General features: G+C 46.3%; 1 protein-coding gene across 1 annotated transcript; it reads right to left on the bottom strand.

The window, feature by feature from the left end:
* Nucleotides 1-16,741: 16,741 nt before the first annotated feature.
* On the bottom strand, nucleotides 16,742-18,194 carry LOC136464433 (probable galacturonosyltransferase-like 9). Its single transcript, XM_066463384.1, has one exon. It carries the CDS (start codon nucleotides 18,043-18,045, stop codon nucleotides 16,942-16,944), a length of 1,104 nt encoding a protein of 367 aa, XP_066319481.1. The 5' UTR covers nucleotides 18,046-18,194; the 3' UTR covers nucleotides 16,742-16,941.
* Nucleotides 18,195-19,108: the final 914 nt, after the last annotated feature.

Genomic DNA, 19,108 nt, shown 5'->3' with positions numbered 1-19,108 from the left:
ATATCTGGGTATCCGCCATGGGCGGTGGCGCCGCCACCGACGGCACCTGTAGGAGCAACCCCGCGGATTGGTCGCTGTCGTTCTGCGGCGTCGCGGAGTACGTTCCAGAGCTCCAAAAGCTATGGTTTGGCATCTCGTCCAGGGACCAGGGCAGCGTGCTCTGCGCGTTGGACCTCGCCGCGGCCTCCTTCTTGTAGGAGCATTGCCGTCCGCCGGTGTTGCATGAAGTTTTCGACGACGACGTGGCAGGTTCGCACAAGGGGTGGCATCTGCTAACGTCCCACGCCGTGCACCTCGCACTAGTAGAGAACAGACCTTTGATCCTCGACCAAAATGGGCTCTAGTCCCAGAATTTTTTGCCCCCGGGACTAGAAATACCTTTAGTCCCGGTTGGAGGCTCCAACCGGGACCTTTAGTCCCGGTTGGAGCCACCAACCGGGACTAAAGGTATACTTTTACTCCCGGTTGGGCAGGGACCTTAGTCCCGATTGGAGCCACCAACCGGGACTAAAGGTATACTTTTACTCCCGGTTAGTGGCTCCAACCAGGAGTAAAGGTCTACTCCCGGGCCGTGGCTACGCCCGGGGTTGGAAAGTTACCTTTAGTCCCGGTTGGATCCATCAACCGGGACTAAATGTTCTCCCTTTATAAATCGGTCGTCTCCTCCTTCCTCCCGGCCCCGAGCCCGAGCTCAGCACATTTTGAAGCTCACTGCAGTAGTGTTCTTGCTTCCTCCCTCCCTCCATTGTTCCTCCATCCATTCTTCGATTCCTCCGTCGATTTCTTCGATTCCTCCGTCGATTCTTCAGTTGTAAAGGTTACCAATCTCATACTCTCATTTTTACCATTGTCTTATCTCATTTTGTTCACTATATATATATGGTTTTTTATTGTGGTTTTTTTTTCATTTATAAGCAATTTGAGCTTAAAATCACTTCAAGCTTGCATATTTACATGAAAGAAGTTTAAAGTAGCTAGTTGAACTTGCGGACCGTGTTCATCTCGGCGACCATGTTCTCTGCCGAGCGGTAACGGACGTCAAGGAGGAGCTTTGATTCTACGAGGGAGAGCGGCAATGGTCGTGGAAGACCGTGTTCCCTTCCTCGTAGAATCGGAGCTCTTCCTTGACCAAGTACGGTGTCGTTCGGTGGAGAAATGCTCGCCGAGCTGATCATGTAAGCAAGGTCAACTAGTACGGATGGTTATTTATTCACATGTCCCAATATCGTCGCAGTAGTCTGTCAATCACCGTACCTAAACATAGTATATATAAATATAAAGTTAGAAAATAGTTAGAAAATTATAGCAAATCCTTACTAGTTGAACTTGCGGACCGTGTTCAGGTCGGCGAGGATGTTCTCTGCCGAGCGGTAACGGACGTCAAGGAGGAGCTTTGATTCTACGAGGGAGAGCGACAACGGTCGTGGAAGACCGTGTTCCCTTCCTCGTAGAATCGGAGCTCTTCCTTGACCAAGTACGGTGCCGTCCGGTGGAGACATGCTCGCCGAGCTGATCACGTAAGCAAGGTCAACTAGTACGGATGATTATTTATTCACATGTCCCGATATCGTCGCAGTAGTCTATCAATCACCGTACCTAAACGTAGTAGTCTGTTATGTGTGTACATTCCCATTCTTCTGTTAATTTGCGGAAATATCATATGAATTACTTACCTGCCGCAGTAAAAGACGAGAACACAATGACCATTAAAAATATCATTGTTTAGAGATCTAGATAATTTTATAGTTTGTTAATTTTATTTGTTTATAAAAGGAGAAATTTATAGTGTATTAAAAAATGAGTATAGAGAGTAGATGGCAACTGCTTCCGGGTCCTCGGCCTCTCATGGGTTTCCAAAGCGACTTAGGCCGGGCCTTCCTCTCATTCCATGCGGCAAGTGTCGTGATGAGACGAAGATTGTGATGGAGTACCGAGTGAAGAAGGAGGGTCCCAACAAGGATCGTATCTTCTACAAGTGTCCGGATCGCAATGTGAGTTATTTTATTGTATTTAATGATTATGGTTAGTTTATACCTATTTTCATGATGGTTGTGATTAAAGTTCTAATTTTTTGTTTTAATTTTAGTGGGATGGTAGTGGACGATGTTCAGGCTTCTACTGGGAGGAAGAGTATGTTGAACTTATGTAAAAATATCTTGCACAACAGGCAGATACGGCGGCTAATGAGGCAGTGATCCAGCCGAAGAAGCCCAAAGATGTTGCACAATCGGGGGATCTGTCTGTTTTAGTTGAGATTGGTCACGAAATCCTTATGCTCCTGAAATGTATTTTAGCTTTAGTTCTTTTAGTGGTAGTTGGGATTGTCTACATTGTAGCGATGCTTTCATAAATTTGTATCTTTTGTGGTGGCACGCATGTTGTATAAATAATTAATTATGATCTAGGTTTTAATATGATATTTATGTCATGTAATGCAAATGAGCCGTTATTGGATGTATAATGCTGATCGCTGCTCCCAAGAGTTCATTGACGGCGTGCATTCTTTGTTACGTGCGGCCGAGGCAAACAAACGCGACGGTTTCATGTGCTGCCCATGTGCCATATGTAAGAATACGGTGGAATATCCTTGCTCAAGGACTCTTCATTCACACTTGTTCAAGTCGGGTTTCATGCCAAACTATATTTGTTGGGCAAAGCACGGAGAAACCGGTGTTGTAATGGAAGAAGGTGAAGAAGAACAATGGGACGACAATGATATTATTCCTGATGGTGCGTGCTTCAATGATACTGCAATGGGAGAAGCTGAAGAAGAGGTAGCCGCAGAAGATGAGCCGGCTGATGATCTTTGTCAGGTCATTCGTGATGCACAAAGAGAATGTGAAAGTGAAAAGGAGAAGATCAAGTTCGAGCGGATGCTAGAAGATCACAAGAAATTGTTGTACCCAACTTGTGATGCAGGGCAGAAAAAATTGGGAACCACACTAGAATTGCTGCAATGAAAGACAAAGAATGGTGTATCTGACAAGGGATTTGGAGAGTTACTAAAAATCCAAAAGAAGATGCTTCCGAAGTATAATAAATTGCCCGCCACTACCTACGAAGCAAAACAAGTTGTCTGTCCTATGGGGCTAGAAATAGAGAAGATACATGCATGTCCTAATGACTGCATCCTATACCGTGGCAAAGAGTACAAGAAATTGGATGCATGCTCGGTATGCCATGCGTCGCGGTATAAGATCAGGCGAGATGACCCTGGTGATGTTGAGGGCGAACGTCCACGTAAGAAAATCCCTGCCAAGGTTATGTGGTATGCTCCTATAATACCACGCTTAAAACGTCTGTTCAGAAACAAAGAACATGCAAAATTGTTACGATGGCACAAAGAAGACCGTAAGGTAGATAATATGTTGAGACACCCTGCTGATGGGTCCCAGTGGAGAGCAATCGACAGAGAATTCCTAGAGTTTGCAAATGACGCAAGAAACTTAAGGTTTGCTTTAAGTACATATGGTATCAATCCTTTTGGAGAGCAGAACAGTAGTCATAGCACTTGGCCTGTTACTCTAAGTATCTACAACATTCCTCCTTGGTTATGCATGAAGCGGAAGTTCATTATGATGCCTGTGCTCATCCAAGGCCCGAAGCAACCTGGCAATGACATCGATATGTACCTGAGACCACTTATTGACGAACTTCTCATTTTGTGGAATAAAGAAGGTGTACGTGTGTGGGATGAGTACAAACAGGAACACTTTGATCTGCGAGCATTGTTGTTCGTAACAATCAATGATTGGCCTGCTCTAAGTAATCTTTCAGGACAGTCAAACAAGGGATATAATGCATGCACACACTGCTTCGGTGATATTAGAGGTGTATTCTTGAAAAAATGTCGAAAGGTCATGTACCTTGGCCATCGTCGATTTCTTCCTGCAAATCACCCCGTAAGAAAGAAAGGTAAGCATTTTAAAGGGAAGGCAGACCACTTGACTAAGCCTCGCAACCGAACTGGTGAGGATGTACTCGATATGGTCAATGATGTGAAAGTCGTCTTTGGAAAAGGACATGGAAGCCAACCTATTCCGAAAGACGCTAACGGTCACGCACCCATGTGGAAGAAAAAGTCCATATTTTGGGACCTACCCTATTGGCAAGTCCTGGAGGTCCGTAGCTCGATCGACGTGATGCACCTGACGAAGATATAGTGATTTAATATAGTGTGTGTTTGAGATATTATGTAATAATTGTGAATTTAGATGTTTATTATGTCATGTTTCAAATTAAATCAATGTTTGATTTGGTGGGATTTCTCTCTCAAAAAGGTAAATTAGGATACTGAGTGATGAAAAATTAAAATATTAACGTTAAAATGATGTGAAAACAAATTTCCTGTCCAAAACCAATAATTTTAATAATTTTAATTAAACACTACATTTTTGCATTAACGAAATAATAAATATTAGTCACATTATGTTTTATAATTCTAACAAAAAATAAAAAAAAGTTAGGTTATCGATTTTTCCTATGTGCAATAAACAAAAATAAAATTCATATTTTTAACAAAATAATTTTATGCCTTTTATTTAATTTACTATGTATTTAATAAAAACTATTGCATTTCTATTGTATTTAACAAGACTATTGCTTAAAACAGGCGGGAAACGAAACTGCAGGCCACCTTTACTCCCGGGTGGGAAGCCCACCCGGGAGTAAAGGTGGGCTGCAGTTTCGTGGCCCGCCAAAAAAAAGCCTTTACTCCCGGTGCGTGTTACCAACCGGGAGTAAAGGTATACCTTTACTCCCGGTTGGTAACACGCACCGGGAGTAACGGCACCTTTACTTCCGGTTGGTAATACGCACCGGGAGTAAAGGGTTTTTACTCCCGGTTGGTGGCTGGCACCGGGAGTAATTCTCTCTGCTATATAACCTCCAGCGCTTAGCGCAGATCGATCCGCTCGTCTTCTTCCTCGTCGAACACCGCCGCCCTCTTCTTCCTCGCGCCGCGTCCGTTCGCCTTCCGTGACACCGGCGCCGCCGTCTTCTTCCTCGTGCGGCCTCCACCGCGCGCGCCCGTGCCCCTCCTCCGCGCTTGCCCGTGGCCCTCCACCGCGCCCTCCTCCGCGCCCGAGGCCCTCCACCGCGCGTTGCCCCATCGCGCCCAAGGCCCTCCAGTACACTGCCGAGCTTGATCGAGGTGATATATTCGTCGATCTCTTTGTACATTCGTCCGAGCCCTCCACTGCCGAGTTATAGATCACGTCGAAAACTACAACTTTGGTGTAAGCCATGTCAACGGTCGAGGTCGATTGAAAATTCCAAATTTTGAATCACAAAATCTAGAAACTAAAAATGAATATTTGGAACTCTAAATGATTTTAAATAAAAACATATCTTAAGGCAAGTTTTGAATATTTGGATATTATATGGATAAATTAGCAAGTTTAATTAGAGTGTTAAAAACTGCATTTTATGGTACAAAAATACATTTTAAGATCACTGGGACCTGAACTCATGACAAGTATAATTAAGGACCACCAATGAAATTACTTTAGAAATTAATTAGATCGATGTAAATCCATGGCTTGTATAATAAACACGTTATATATTATTTGGAAACAACGCTACGAACCATCCGCTAATGAACTTTCGTTACAAACTCCTCAGGATGGCAACCATTGTCGTTGTCACTAAAGCTGAAAATGATCCAGCCCATCAACCGCCATATATTCATCACTATATAATATGCCATTATTTCAAGATGCAGTTTCAATAGAAGAATTTTTTCTATCTTCATAGATCAATGTTTGTTAATGAAATTTTATCCAAATATATTCATGTAGGGTCTTTTTTTTTTGAAGGATTTGTTGTAGGATATATAATGGTCAAATAGGAACTCAATTTTGATACCCAGTTTGTAAACTAAGCGTTTTGTAGTTTATCAAAAATATCACATATGATGATGTTAGCAGTTTTTGTTGGACTTGCATGCATGGCTACAGACAAATGAAGGAAAACTTCAATGTTTCTTCATTTGTGAACTTTGAATATACAGATATAATATATTAATGTTGCTAAAGTAATATGAGCATTACATATTTTTTTCCGGGAAGACTATCTTCAAACTTTATATCATAGCATCAGAGATCGCCTGTAGAAGAAGAAAATAAATTCTTATCATTTCGGAAATAGTAATGGTTATATGAGCAATAAGACACATATACTTACATTTCATAATGACTTATACTTACATTATTAACATAGAATTTTCTCATAAGATGAATGACTACATGGTTCACATGGTACATAGGATCACAACATCACGCACCGACACCGCCCCGGCCCGCCTCACGTCGTCGTCGTCGTCAGCACGCCGGCCCGCCTCACGTCATCGTCGTCAGCACACCGGCCACCGCGCCGACACGTATATATACGTCATTTGTATTCATATGCATTTCGTCCATGCGTTTCTATGTATATGGCGGAGCACCGCCGCCCTCGTTCACCCATGTGTACAGACATATATACGGCGGAGTGGAGCACCACCACTCTTGTCACACCGCCCTTTCTCATGCCCTAATTCGCCCTAGTACCGATGTAGTTCGTCCTAGTGTGGCGAATTGCGTCCGTGATCGAGGGGCAAGATTTAATAATGCATATTGTTTGTAGATTTTACGCATGTAATAAGCAAAGATTTGACGTACTATATATTGGTTTTGTTTTTTGAAGCTAGATGGCCGACCCGAGAAATATGGATGAGGAGGAGTTGATGATGAATTTGATCAACACTGGCATTCAAGTTGCCGGCGATGATGGTGCTAAAAATAACGTGCAAGAGGATGTAGATGACGGGAGTCAGTACTTAGCTCTTGAACAAAATGAGCAACAACATATTGGCCAAGTATATATTTTTTATTATTAGCTATATATATATTATCATATGTCTTATGTGTGCTCATGACATTAAAAATAATGTTTATGTTTTGTAGCCCTCTGGATCGACATCAACAACTACAACGAAGAGTAAAAATGTTCGAGGTTCCAAAAAGCCATTGGAGGGTCGCTTCATCATCTCGGAGTTCAATGTGGATATAGGAGAACCGGGGGGGCCGAATAAAATGAAATTTGTGCACCACTGTGGTTACCTTGTACGGGACCGGCTCCCGATTAGTACCCATGAATGGAAGAAGAAGACCAATGCTCCTCATATCAGTTTTGTCTTCAATCGTGACAAGGCGTTAATTTGGAATGATGTCTTGGTACATTTCACGCTCCAAACAGATGGTTATGATGATATAATAGATGGTGATGAATTGAAGGAGCGAGTTAGGGATTGGGCAATGAAGAAGATGGCCACCCAGTTTCAGACTTGGAAGAAACACCTATACACGACGTATGTCAAGAAGAACATAGCACCAGATTTTACTGTCTCAGGCCCGATCTCAAAGCAGAGGCCCTATTGGGATGAGTTTGTACAGTACAAGACTTCGGAAGAGGGTGTGAGTCAAGTGATAAAGAACCAACGTAATGCCCAACAGAAGACATACCACCATACCTTGGGATCAGGTGGCTACCCGACTGCCATTAAGAAGTGGAACAAAATGGAAGCAGACCTTCTTGCCAAGGGTATCAGACCAGAATCACTCGAGTGGGGAGAACGTGTAAAGAATTGGTTTTTCGCTCATGGGGGAACACTAGACTAGGAGACAGGGAAGTGCGTTTATGGCGCAAGACTGCAAGAAGCAGCAGAAAGATTGTTTTATGCTCAGAGAGCTACTGCTAGTGGTGCGTTCAGGCCCAACAGAGAGAAGGATGAGCTGACATACGCCATTAGGACTATTGAACATGGTGGCCGAACTAGAGGCAAAGGAAGTGTCTCGTGGGAGCATGGATTCCCTCAGGACAGACCTTCCTATAGAAGTCGCCAGAGAAAGAAGGAAGAAGAGGCATAGCGGCTCCAGAGGTTGGAGGAAGCGGTGCGTGAAGCACAGGAGCGGGAAAAAACCTTGAAGCGAGAATGCAGGAGAAAATCAAAAGGCAAGTGCAAATAGCAGTGAGTGCAAGCAAGCAGGCATCAGAGCCAGGAATCAACATTAGCCAATTTGTTCAGTTGAAAAGCAGCTGCGCTTCCACGGAGATACCAAATCAAGGGGACATAGGACTGCACTTCCCTGTGGATGACGTCACTGAACCTTGTACAACGTGTGAGCTACACATTCTGAAGGAGAATTTCACAATCAAGGTGGCTATCGGTCTTGTTAATCCTATCGACCGAACCAAGACACCAAGGATTCATGGGAATATAATCCAAGAAGGATATGCTACCATCTCGGTAGATAAAGCTGAAAAAGGTTTTAGTGATTTGCCTCTTGACATTCCTGGAGGTGATGGCGAGAAGACTCTAGGAGAAGCGGAGAAGACATTCATTCTATGGCGCAAGCACTACATCATCATTCCAGGGATGTCGGCTCCACCTCCTCCTGAACTACCTCACCATAGGTACGTGCGGATGAAAACACTACATCATTAATTTGTATTGGCTTAAATAATTAACAATCTGCTCATAATAATATGTCATTCCTTTTTTGTAGCAGATCCTCCCCCAACCTAAATCCAATTGTTCAATCGCCAGATCATCATAGTGCTCTGTACGATGACATTATGTTGGAAGACGAGGCTGCATCCACACCCTCTCCAAGGAGGTCTCCAACGCCGCAGCCGCCACCTCCAAGGAGGTCTCCAACGCCGCTGCCAACACCTCCAAGGAGGTCTCCAACACCTCCCCCGCCCCCGCCTACCAAGAAGCCTAGCAAGAGGCCAGCCCCTCAAACGAAGAACCAGTCCCCGCCTACAAAGAAAGCCACCGTGAAACCAAGGGCTATTCCCAAAATAATATCTGAAGAGAAGGAAGAAGGAACTGATGCATATAAAAAGACATGTCTAGATTCTATGACAAACTTAAAATGAATCAAGAAGCAAGGAGAAACCCAGAGAAACCGTACTTCTTCGTAGCTCCGGATATTTTAAGAAAAAAGGTGACTTCTTACCAGCAACAACAGCGGAAATCTCGTAAGCCGTCCAAATCAACGTTATCAGACTATGACCGCACTCTCACCAAGTCAATTGAGGCGGCACAGAAAAAGAAGCGGGCAGGGAAAGGAGTTGCCCAACTCGGACAACAAGCGCACCAATCAATCCCTCCGCTAGTTGTTGGTAATGAATATGGTTCGAATTTAGGATTAATGCATCAGGCAAACATACCTCCGGATGTCGATTTGGATCACCTTGGTGAATTTCTTGATGAGACTGGTCTCGACCTTTACCAGATGTTTGGTGATGGAAACATTGAGAGTGCGGCGAAGGTTGATATTTGGAAGAAAAAATTTGTACTAGGCCAGAGTCTATACAACCCTCAAGCCTTATCTGATCTGGGGACGCAAATATACCTGCTAAACAAGTGGTACATGCAGGCGTCTACCAGTGGAGACTTCTACGTTGGTGTCAGAATTAGAGACGAACATTGGTTCCGTGGCGATGATGTTATGTATGTTGACTTTGCAGAATTTCATCAACTATGCCACCTGACCTCTCTGGACAAAGTTATCATTAGCTGCTATTGCCTGTAAGTAATAATTCTTTCGATCTATTATTAAACTCATCATATGTGTGTATATGCATATAAATTATCCTAACAAGTACTATATATATACAGATTTACAATGACAGAGCTCAGAAAGGAAGGCTGCAATGAAATTGGTTTTGTTGATCCCCATATAGTATTCAAAGACCCAATTACTCCAAAGACTAATTGGAAGTCTGAGTCAGAGAGTAACCTCATAAACTTCTTAGTGAACCAACGCCACAAGAAGGATATACTCTTTCCCTATAACTTCAAGTGAGTGTTAATCATGTCGATCATAGCCTTAATGGCTCATATGTTGATTCTAGTTAATTAATGAGTGTTATGCGTTATATCCTATAAACACATGCAGTAATCACTGGATATTGATGGACATCGATCTGGTGAAAAGTCACTTGATAATCTATGACTCGATGAGAAAACCACAACAAGACTGCCAAGATATGATAGATATTATCCAGAGGTAATTTCGGGATCTCTAGCAACTATATATACACACAAACATGATGATTAACTATATCTGATGACGTTGCAAATTTTTTTTTGGGCAGTGTTTGGAAAACCTTTATTGAGAAGCAACACATGGAAAAATGCAAAGCGCCACTGAATGTAATCCCATTGAAAGTAAGTCCCCTGAATCGCATCATCTTTATTAATTAAACATATAGCTTTCACCGGATCACCAGATTGGATGACAAATCTTTTTCTCGTAAAGTGGTGTCTGAGGCAGGAACAGGGGAACAACTACTGTGGTTACTATGTTTGCAAGTTTATCAAGGTGCTCTCCCAAAGAACTCCTACAGAGAGACTCAAAGTACGTTAAAAATACACTATATATTCATTTAATTATTATTTTTGATTATGTTACTATGTCTTTATATATATATATGTACATATATTAATTTATTTTCCTTTAATTCAAACCTGTAGACTCGATGGTTGGAGGAAAAGGTCATACGGCAAGACCAAATCAAAGCAATTCAAGAGTCTATAGCCGGATTTTTTAATGAGCAGGTCATCGATTCCAAGGGCGAGTTCTACTTCGACCCAACACTGCCATTGAAGCCAAGCTAGAGGATGAGAAGAAACTTGTTATGTCACAACAACTATAATGCAATCTTTTGTAATATATGCACATGAAATAATATAATGTAAAATACACATATGCATGCATACATGTAAATATATATATGATGCATGCATGCATATATATATATATATATATATATATATATATATATATATATTTCTATGCTTGAATTGTGTGATTTAATATGTTCATTGTGCTTGAACCGAAACATACTATATGTGCGTATAAATGTATAATTAACAGCGTACAATACGACTTCGAAAACCTATTTTGAAAAGAAAACAAAAAAATGAAAAGAAAAGAAAAAAGAAAAAAACCTTTAGTCCCGGTTCGTATTACCAACCGGGACTAAAGGTGCCGGCCATCGTGGCATGTCAGGAGGCACCTTTAGTCCCGGTTGATGTTACCCACCGGGACTAAAGGTCCTCCTTTAGTCCCGGTTCCTGACCCGGGACTAAAGGACCCCCTTTAGTCCCGGATGCTTGCTCCCGGGTGGGGAACCGGGACTAGAGGAAGTTCCCCATCAGAAGTAAAGCTCGGTTCTCTACCAGTGTCGGTTCTGGCAAGTTCTGCATTGCTAGGTTCTTCGACCGAAGTAGTCCAAACATCCACCGATTTGAGCTCTGGGACAACTGCATCGTGTTTGCTGGCGTGGAGGTGCTCAGCTGCGACGGGAAGCTCCACATGGTGAAACACAGGTCGGAACGTTACATGTTCCTTGACGAAGAGCTCCACGTTGTGCTTTAGATAATTAGATTAGATTTGGTGTATACTCTAGCTGCAACAAGTTTTATTTGGTGATCGTCCGCTAGTCAATAGCTACTATAGGTTTGGGTTGCTCATGATCAGTCATGACCTGATTCTGACCGAGTACTGACAAACATTTCTAGTTCTGGTAACTGTTAAATAGCGCGTCTTATCTTGCTAGTTATCATCGTCATCAACCGGTTTGCTAGTCATTATCTCAGGAACCTAATCACCCCTACAAATACACCCGCACTGCACAGATAGTGTCCTTATGAAACTTCAGAAAGACTAAGCTGGAAGCTTTAAAATTACGACAAACAACTTATTATTGATGGGTATTGTCATCTAGCACTGAAACAATATCGTGATTAGATTCTGAAATTTAAACCGGAACAATTTGCATTATCTAAAAAAGTAACATACTTGTTGACGACCAAATTGGGCCCAAGTCAATTTCAGAATTGGCCCATGATAGTTTGGCCAAAACTCCATAAAGCGACGTAAGAATAGTATCACATTGGGTTTTCAACAGGATAAGACCATCCTACTCCTTATAAAATAAGGGGTACATGACCAGTTGAGACACCCAACAAATACAATCGTCTTTTTACATCTACAACTCCTTGACCAAAACTCAATAAAAGCAACATAAGAATCGACATAAGAATAGTACCACATTGGTTTTCCAACGTGATAAGATTACCCTACTCCTTATAAATTAAAAGGTACATGGCCGGTTAAGACACCCAACAATTCAATCGTCTTTTTACATCTACAACTCCTTCATGTCCTCTTTCAACCCCATGCTGCCGGTCATCGCATAATACGACGATCAAGGATGGCGTACGTCCTTGCCCCCACAGGGTCCTCCCGAGCGAGAGCTTCGACGGTTCCTTTGCGTCACGTAAGCACGTTGGTTATCCTTTGGTGGTTTGCTCGTAAACCTCTTCGTTCACCACGGAAGCGTGAAGCGTGACATCCTCGCTGCGTTCTTTGGTCTGTGGCGGACCGGGCAATCTAGCCCTAGCTGATGTGTGATTTGAGATCAATCTGGCATCAACAATACTATCCCTATTAAGGAATAAAAACTCACTTTTTAAAAAAAATCAAATCTGACACCCACTCTGGCTTAGTCCATATCTTTTTTGAAACTGGCTTAAGTCCATATCTGCTTTGTATCGCAGCAAGACTCCAGCCCAATTCCTCTACGTGGTGTGTTTGAGGTAACGTTTGCTCGGCTGTACTATGTATGGGCTAGGTCTAGAAGGAAATGGGCTTATGGCCCATTTGTTCACGGCAGTAGGAGAAAAGTCCGCAGGCTTAGAGAGTAGAGACACTGGAGGCCGCCAGATAGTGAGATAGAGCTGCTGCCTGCTGCTACAAAACACAGGCAGCTTTTGTCCAAATGACCTAACAAATCATGCTTCCCGGCTGATGCCTCCCTTGTGACTTTTGCCTTTCTGTCCAGTCCACGAGCATTGCTTTTCGCCTTGCTGGTGCTGCAGTGCAGGCAAAGAACTTGGACACAAGGACGCCTGTGCTTGGTTTTGGTTGGATCTGCCGCCTCTGCCCTCTTGTGTTCTGTTATCGAGGGATGCACGTTAGCTTTCTTTCCATCTGGGTTTCAGTTTCGCCCTCCAACTCCAAGCCTCGATTCTTTACTGATCATTGTGCCTAGCTTAGCTTGGTACTACTATAGCTTTATTCCCCGAAATTGTGTGAGCCCGATTGGTTCTGCAATCTGCAGGACCAGCCTCGGAACGCGAGGCTTGCATCCGTGACTGTTCCACAAGCTTAGGAGCCAAGCAAGGGTGCCCCAGCCTCTACCCCAAGTATCTGATGCCTTGGAGTAGACTACTAGACTTGGTACTCTTCTTTGTTTGCCTGTGCCATTTACTCGTTGTCTTCTCTGTGATATCACCCCAACTTTTCAATGCAAGAACTTGGCAATGTTCTGTTCGGCTGATACATAAGTCGGCCGGCTGAAGCTGTTTTGTGATGAGAGAAAAATACTGTAGATTCTATCTGATAAGTTCAAGCGAAAAGGAAGGGACGGTATCTTTCACATGTTGAATTTTGATGACAAAGTAAGTGGGATCACTGGCAGCTGCTACGCCTACGTACTAGTACTACTACTAGCTCACCAAATCCACGCTGCGTCATGGAAGACTGACGACTAGTTTCCTGCACTGGACTTCAGTCTTCGGACTCCTTTGCAGATAGTCGGTCTGCTGCTGCTGGTGCGCCGAATGCGATCGAGTACGCCCGGCCGTACTCCTTCCTAACCCGGGCCTGTGATATTCCTTTGGTCCCGGGAGTAAGCTTACCTGCACGCATTTTGGTGACCTACCGAGCTGTCACATTCCTGTTCGTTGCTTAACCAAACCTGCTGCTAATCAATGGCTCGGTCACACAGCCCCTGTAGTGACGCGTATAAATCATTGAGAGATTTTCCAAAGGTTTTACACTTGGATTGTTGGATCCATTACATGCATGGCCCCACCATTTTGTTCTTACGCTCTTTAATTATTGATGACAGCAAGAATTATTTAAAAAAAATCATTGACGCCGAGAAGAAGTCGTTGAGAGCTGTTAGTGTTAGGAGGACGAACGCCTGCACAGTGGTGCTCTAAGCCTCTAACCATTTTTTTATGCCACGCCACGAGACTGGAACTTCAGATGCCTTTGGAATTTAACTCAGAATCCGAGCTAGCCAGCAGGACTTGATGCCGCTGTCGCCGACGCTTGTCGTTACGATCTTCTTGCCTTGACGTCGATCGCCATTAGAATAACAGCGACAGGAGCTGGGCTTATTCGGTGGCCACACGGCTGCTCAATGGCTCGCTCGCGGTGGTTGGCTTTTAGGTGCCCCGACCCCGAGTTTGTTATGCTATTAGCGATTATCATTATCACTTACTCACTCTCAAGTGCTGTACCACACTTTTGATCGATTCATCGAAGCAAAAAGACAGGCTACTCTTGTCCCCCTACGCCTTTTGGCGCCATTTTCCATCCGTCTCCCTGCGGTGCACGAACCATACCAATCACCCCCCTAACAAAACCTCTGCGGCTGCCTAAACGCTTTTCTGTTCGGCGTAGATGCTAGGCTCCAAACGTCGATCCACCCCCCAGCACAGCACTGGCCCAACACATCACGTCGATCGTGAACCTGAACGTGCTCGCGCCAGCGGATGCGGATCGCCACGACCGCGACCCGGAGGCGCTCCAAAACTTCCGACGCGCTCGGTGTCCATGTCCTCCTCTCGCTGACACGGGATTGGAAAGTTGGAAACGGTGGTGGACCCGGACGGCCGGCCGACGCCGCGGCGGCAGCACACCAACCGGACCTGCTGCACCTGCCCATAATAGTGGCTGGAACGGGTAGCTTCCAGGAGGGGAGGTGTGGCCTGACGTGCATGAACCACAAGGCGATCGAGCAACAGCGATCTTCTAAAGATCACAGGGGCGATGTCGTTGGGCAGTGCCCATCATTGGCATGGCATGGCACATTGGCACTGTCCGGCCGGCCTAAAAGAACTCGTGCTCTTGTCCGTCGTCCGTCCCGGGAGTACGTACGGGTACAAAGCATGTGAAAGGAATTGAATACGATGGCGTAGGGTGGTTGATGACCAGCAGTGGGTGTGGGTGGAAGGAGTTCATCGCACTCACAAGGCTCATGGACTGTTTAAAAATACGAAATGTGAAAAGAGCAGTGGCCAAGGAGGAGGAAGGAATACAAGCAATCATTAGTTGCACTTGCCTTGCGTTTCCAGCTCTCCAGCTGGTCACTGCCAGCCTCCAACCTGGTCAGCTGTGTACAGTGTAGCCTTACACCCTTGCCAAGCGATGTGGGGAGCAGGATGTCGTGCACCGAGAGCCGTCCGATTGGGAGGTAGCGGCATCAGTTTCTCCCAGCGTGGTATCAGTGCATTGGACCATGATATTTAGGAGAGTGATTTGTTTTGTTTTGTTTCTTTCAGAATCGTTATTGCTCTGTGGTCTGTAGTGTAGTGGGAGCAAGATGCCCAGCTCCAGTCCAGCTGCAAAAGCCTACAGCTGCCTGCTCAAGTTATCGCCAGAGAGAGATGTCACTGCATGTGGAGTATGCCTCTTCGGCAGCTGCATTTCAGCCTCACCAATCACCGCAAAACATAATTGAGATGCTGATGCCGCTGCCGCTGCCGCGATTTCAGAAAACACAGCCTTTAGAACTTTGATGTTTATGTCAGGTTTCAAATAACTATCCTCCAATCCTACTGCATTCCTGCGGTCTGCTTTCAAAGATTCCATCGCCTGCGACTGATAATTTAAATAGAGGTCGTCTTTCTCTCTGGTTTTGTGTAAATTTAGGTGGCGTTAGTTGGAGGATTAGAGGTAGTATTAACACTGTATTATGAGTCTGTTGAGAAGTCCCCATCCTTATTGCTATTTTCCTTTCTTTGGAGCTCTCTTGGTGCACATCCATCTGTAAAGATCCTCGAGCAGTCTAATGCTCTTTCAACTCCTGATGCTCCTGCAGATGTGTAACACTGAAGAAACACCATTGGCCACAGCTCACGAGTCAAATCAAACAAGTCATCACCATCTTGGAAGCAACATGAACTTCCAGAACACAGGAAGCGGCATTTCAAGTTCAACAGCAGGTGAACACAGGAATCAAACATTAGCTGAAGCTTGTGAGAGGTCGAAGAACCAAAGGGTGTAGAACTAATAACAGCAGACAGACAGTACTAACAATGCCAGAACTACAACATGTTAGGCCATTCTGGATGGAGTAAGGATGACAAGGAGATAAATGAATTAGGCCATTCTTGCTGAGCATAATAAGCAAAACCAGAACAGCAAACCATTGTGCCATCCTAGATTGGCAGGACATCAGGCCATTCTGGATGATGGAAGTCACATCTAGAACAGGATTTCAGCAAAGAGCCTGTTCGCTGGTTGGTTTCTGGACTGATAAGCCCGACTGGTGCTGGTTTATTGTGAGAGGAAAACACTATATCATGGTTGATAAGCCCTGCCTGAAACCAACGAGCGAACAGGCTGAAAGGCACAAGACCAGGATGCACTCAAATTGTTTCAAATCAATTTAATTAATCCATATTATACGAGTGTACTGAATAGACATGTAAATGAAACAATTCTGAACTAATAGACCAAAAACTGAAACCTGTATCCTATCCAAGAATTGTACACCACCAATCAAGTAATTCCTTCCAACCCATGATAGTCACAACCTCCAAACCAGAGCCTAATGAATCAATCTGAATCATAGTGCAAAATGAACAAGAATTTCCTCCACCCCCCCCCCCCCCCCCCCCCCTATTCACTGTCTTCATCCTCTTGCTGCTGCTGCAATCTGTATACCGCCCCTCCCCTGTACAGCCGAAGGCGGCAGCTGGCTTGTAGCAGCAGCAGCAGCAGTGGCAATGCATTGCAAGGCAATTCCATTACCGGCCAAGAACCACGGCAACCCCAAATCAAAGAATTATTGTGTATATCTGAACTTCTACCATGCCGCCGATGATGACAAGGCTGACCGGGACGGCCCTGATGCTGATGATGAATCGTTCTCGCCAATGTAGAGGTCGTACGACCTCCAGGTGTGGTCGAGCGGGCAAGGCTTGCCGGCGTCGAGACGGTCCCAAGGCTTGCCCTTCCCGGACCAGTGCATCAGGCTGACGGGCCCGTTATGGAGAGGGCGGCAGCTGCCGAAGACGTTGTCGCCGCCCAAGCCGTGCTGGTTCCACCTGTGGTCGACGGCCTCTATCTCGCCGGCGAAGACGAGCAAGAAGGGGGGCAAGGAACCAAGCTCGTAGATTCTTTTCTCCTTCTGCATCTCCATCCAGCGCTCGATGCGCTGGCGGTAGTTGCCGACGCGCCATCTCCGGAGGTCGATGACCATGACGCCGGTGTTGAAGTAGCAGGGCGCGCGGCGGCGGCCGGCAAAGACTCTGGCGCCGAGGACGGGGTCGTTCCAGAAGGCCTCGGTGAAGTAGCGGGAGAAATTGGCGTGGCAGTACTCGGGCGCGGCGACGACCGCTGCGGCGGGCAGCCGCGTCTCCCAGAGCCTCCGCACGTCGTCGACGGCGAGCACGTCGGAGTCGAGGTATATCGCGCGCGGCACGCAGCGCGGGAGCAGGTCGGCGAGGTGGTTCCGCGCGTAGTTGAGCGGCGCCTCGAGCGCGGCGCGCACGGACGCGGAGATGAGCCCGGCGACCGCGTCGGCGCGGAACGGGTAGATCTCGAAGCGCAGGGACGGGAAGGAGGCGGCCACGGCGGCCCGGAGGTCGGCGACGGCCGGCGCGCCGCCGCCCTCCGCGGCGAGGAAGTGGAAGAAGAGCGACTCCGGGCAGGAGGCGTGCTTGAGCAGCGAGTAGATGGCCGCCATGGAGCCCCTGAGGTAGTGCGCGTCGAGCGTCATGGCGATGTGCACCAGGCCCGGGTCGCAGACCCCCGCGCCCGCCACCGGGGCCGGACACCCCTCCCCGTTCCTGTACTCGGGCGCCTCGGCGAACCTCGGCAGCCCCGCCACCCCTGCCGCCGGCCCCGATGCGGCCAATAACACCACCAGCACCAGCCCGGCCCACATCGCCGGGGACGCCGCGCCCATGGTCGCCGCCGAGGGGATCCCCGTTGGTCCCTGCCCCGGCCGGCTCACCGCTCGCCCTCGCCTCGGGGGCGTCGGGTCGGGTCCGGTTGCGTGGTTCCCTCCGTGGAAGTGGTCGGCGTCGTTGGTGTATGCGCCTGCGCGTAGGTGTGCGCGCGCGGGTGGCGTCCGCTCCGCTCGCTGGATCCCTCAATGGCAGCCTGGGCTGGGTCGATCGGCCGGGTCGTTTTATCGGGGACATTTATATGTGGCGTTACCAATAAAGCACGGGTGGAATGTGGGTCCCACGTGCGCTTCGTTGGCTTCGGCATTTTTCTCTTTGCTTGCCTACGCGTTCATCCGTCTGCAATTGCAATTGCAAGCAGGCATCGGTTGGGTGGGGCCGCGGCGGGGCAGGGTTAATTACGGCGTGGTTAACGAGCTGGGCTGTTTAATTAGGGCTAATTCGGGCGGGGATTAGCAGCACGCCGCCAGCTGTGTACGTACGGCGACGCGTATATACTCATATCATACACCGCGTACGTATGCAACTCACCTCTGTCCTCTTCGACGTCTTTCCAGTGTTCTCTCGTCGTCGTCTCATGCTTTATTATTCTAATTCTACTAGTGCTGCTGTTGGTAACGGCCACAGGTTAGGTTAGCACATGCGCGAGCGAGCTAGGAAGCCCGTGACATGGTTTTTCTTTTTTACTGTTGTGTGCTAGCAAATTGCCAAGTGGCTGGCGCTTAAAGCATGTTTGTTTGGCTGTAGCTTGTCGTAAACGATCGTAAATTTTTAGTCAGAATAGTATTTTCTCTCACATAAATCAGCCAGCAGTACTTCTTCACAAATCAGCAACGATACGAACCAGCCAAAACGAACAGGCTGTAAGCGTCTTCCACCCGACCCGACAACGAAACTACCCAAAAAAAAAAAAAAGTTTAACAGTCTGGACGGCCAAATGCGAAACGATCGTGAACGCACGAACAGGTACGCATGTATGCGTGAGGAGGGCGTGCACAATCTGGTCCGCCGCAGCTAGCTGTCTGCTGGATCGCAGGAATGCACAGAGAGCGGCACCCTGCA

Source organism: Miscanthus floridulus, chromosome 7 (assembly GCF_019320115.1).
Source record: "Miscanthus floridulus cultivar M001 chromosome 7, ASM1932011v1, whole genome shotgun sequence".
Taxonomy (NCBI): Eukaryota; Viridiplantae; Streptophyta; class Magnoliopsida; order Poales; family Poaceae; genus Miscanthus; species Miscanthus floridulus.
Note: the sequence above shows the minus strand (reverse complement) of the source record. Positions and strands in the feature narration are given on the sequence as shown.